Below are 2,311 nucleotides of genomic sequence, written 5' to 3' on the forward strand. Positions count from 1 at the left end.
TATAATTAATTAATTATATTCTTAATTTTAATATACAAAAGCATTTCCCAATATGAAAATGGTCCTTCCAATGTTAGATAATTATCAATTGGTTTCATTATTATTCTGTTGAATTTAAGAAAACAACATAAATTTTTTTATTTTCTAATTACGTTTCAAGTTATTGGTGATATTATTATTATTATTATTTGTGATGAGAAATGTTGAATTTCCCATTGCAGATTTCTTCTTCAGTTTAGTAGAATTGTATGAATTGGCGAAATCTTTAATTATCATCATCAATCAGACTCATAGTCCATAGCGAAGCCAAGAACAATAAACTTTGGCCAAAAGTGTAGACCAGATCAGATCAGATCCTCGTCATCTTCACTTTTATTACACACACGGCAATGGAAAGAGACATCTATATATTATTTATTAATCACTCTCCGGCAGGCCGACAACTCCAGCGGCAGCTTATTCTAGCTAGGCATCTGCAGTTTCAATGCCGCCCTCCGCCGACGCCAGCATCAATTCCGGCCGGATTTCTCCGACGACATTCGATTCATCATCCAATGCGTTCGGAAGTCCCAGTGCCCTCAAAGCCAAATGAGCTGCTTTTTGCCCTGATATCATCATCGCCCCAAATGTAGGCCCCTGCAAATTCAACAACAAATTCATATCAAAAATCACAATCAAGACACCATTCCATACCAGTCACATTAAGTATATATAATAAACTACCATTCTCGGAGCACCGTCGATCTCAGCCACCTCCATACCAGTAACAATCATCCCAGGAACGATCTCCCTCGTCAACTTAACAATAGCATCCTCAGCCGCGTTCATATCCAAAGCTTTCATTCCAGGTACACTATCAATCATTCCAATACTCTTCAACCTCTTCACACCAGTGGCACCAAATGGTCCATCATGTCCACAAGAACTCACCACCACTTTCGCCTCCATCACATTCGGATCCATACACGACTGTGTATCATGGTTCATTGAAACTAAAGCCCAGTTCGTCACCACACCTCCAACTCTTCCTTGTTTCACGATCAAATCCTCTGCAGCCACCGCATTGAATAGCTTCACATTCGGCCTCGCCAATAGCTTACTCATGATCGTCGAAGTAAACAAAGCCGCGTGCTTGATCACAACGTAGTTGTCCTGCTCATCGTACTCAATTTCTAATTCATCCAGAAAATGATGTGCCGGCTTCCGAACGATCATGGCCGAGAACAGCTGTCCTCCCAGCCACGCACCTCCTCCAGGGCTGACGGATTGTTCCACTATGGCCACCTAACCGATGACAACAATTTCAGAAACAATGATTGATTTTTAGGGAAGTTTGATGTATATATACCTGAATATTAGGGTTCTTGCTGAGCTCGTAGGCGCAGGAGAGACCGGCGGAGCCGGCGCCGACAATGACGACGTCGGTATCGGCATAAGTGATCATATCAGTCATGTATCGACGGGTCATCTCTCGGGAAACGATTGATTCCTTGATGGGATTGAAGGTGAATGAATTCAAATCGTAGGGAGGAGATGAGGAAGCGGAGACAGAAAGAGAGAAATTGTGATTGGAGGATCTGATGGGCTGCTGGGGAACTCTGATGGGAGATGAAGAAATGGCGATTCCATGGAAGGAAGAATCTAAGAAAGATGGGTTGGTTTTGGTTGAGAGAGAAGATGTAAGTGCAGTGGCCATGGTCGCCATTTTTTGTTAATATAGAAGATGAAGGTTTTCAAGTTTCAGTGATTTATGAAGAAGAACGAGTGATTTATATTGAAGAAGAAGATGAAAAGAAAATATCTGACTTTTCATGTCAGAGAGAGGATAGGACTTTAACGGTCTAGATTGCCCGATCTCTTCTTTCTCTTTTGGATTTTAATTAATACTATCATTTAATAACTAAATTAAATTTTAAAAATAAATCAGACATATTTTTATAATTTAAAAAGTATTAATATGATCTGAAATCCATACAAAATGGAAGAGTTTTTTTATAATATTTAAAAAGGGTTGAAAGTTTGTGATTTTAAAAATAAAAGTATAATATTTTTTTCTAAAAAAATATGATTAATAAAAAGGAAAGTTAATCAGGTCAAAGATTTATGTTCTTTATTTTATTATCATACAAAATATAAAGGATTAAAGTTTGGTTTGTTAATTTTTCAGAGAGTTTTGAAATAAATTTTTTAATAAAATATTTTATTTTTTATATAATGAACATTTTTAATTTAAAGTAATTTCCATATATACTGAAAATTCAATGAATACCAACCACATTTTCTCTACATGAAAAAATCTACTCACAAGTCC

At 37.1% G+C, this 2,311-nt stretch overlaps 1 protein-coding gene across 1 annotated transcript; it reads right to left on the minus strand.

The window, feature by feature from the left end:
* Nucleotides 1–244: 244 nt before the first annotated feature.
* On the minus strand, nucleotides 245–1,752 carry LOC124920589 (thiamine thiazole synthase, chloroplastic-like). Its single transcript, XM_047461102.1, has 3 exons — nucleotides 1,349–1,752; nucleotides 724–1,284; nucleotides 245–636 (listed from the first exon to the last, which is right to left on the minus strand). Exons 1-3 carry the CDS (start codon nucleotides 1,703–1,705, stop codon nucleotides 466–468), a joined length of 1,089 nt encoding a protein of 362 aa, XP_047317058.1. The 5' UTR covers nucleotides 1,706–1,752; the 3' UTR covers nucleotides 245–465.
* Nucleotides 1,753–2,311: the final 559 nt, after the last annotated feature.

The sequence above is a fragment of the Impatiens glandulifera genome, chromosome 1 (genome assembly GCF_907164915.1).
Source record: "Impatiens glandulifera chromosome 1, dImpGla2.1, whole genome shotgun sequence".
Classification (NCBI taxonomy): Eukaryota; Viridiplantae; Streptophyta; class Magnoliopsida; order Ericales; family Balsaminaceae; genus Impatiens; species Impatiens glandulifera.

Coding starts and splice junctions, on each gene's coding strand:
- LOC124920589 (XM_047461102.1), bottom strand. CDS start 1,705: ATGGCGACCATGGCCACTGCACTTACATCTTCTCTCTCAACCAAAACC. Junction 1,285..1,348: donor GCAAGAACCCTAATATTCAG/GTATATATACAT, acceptor GTCATCGGTTAG/GTGGCCATAGTGGAACAATC. Junction 637..723: donor TCGACGGTGCTCCGAGAATG/GTAGTTTATTAT, acceptor TTGAATTTGCAG/GGGCCTACATTTGGGGCGAT.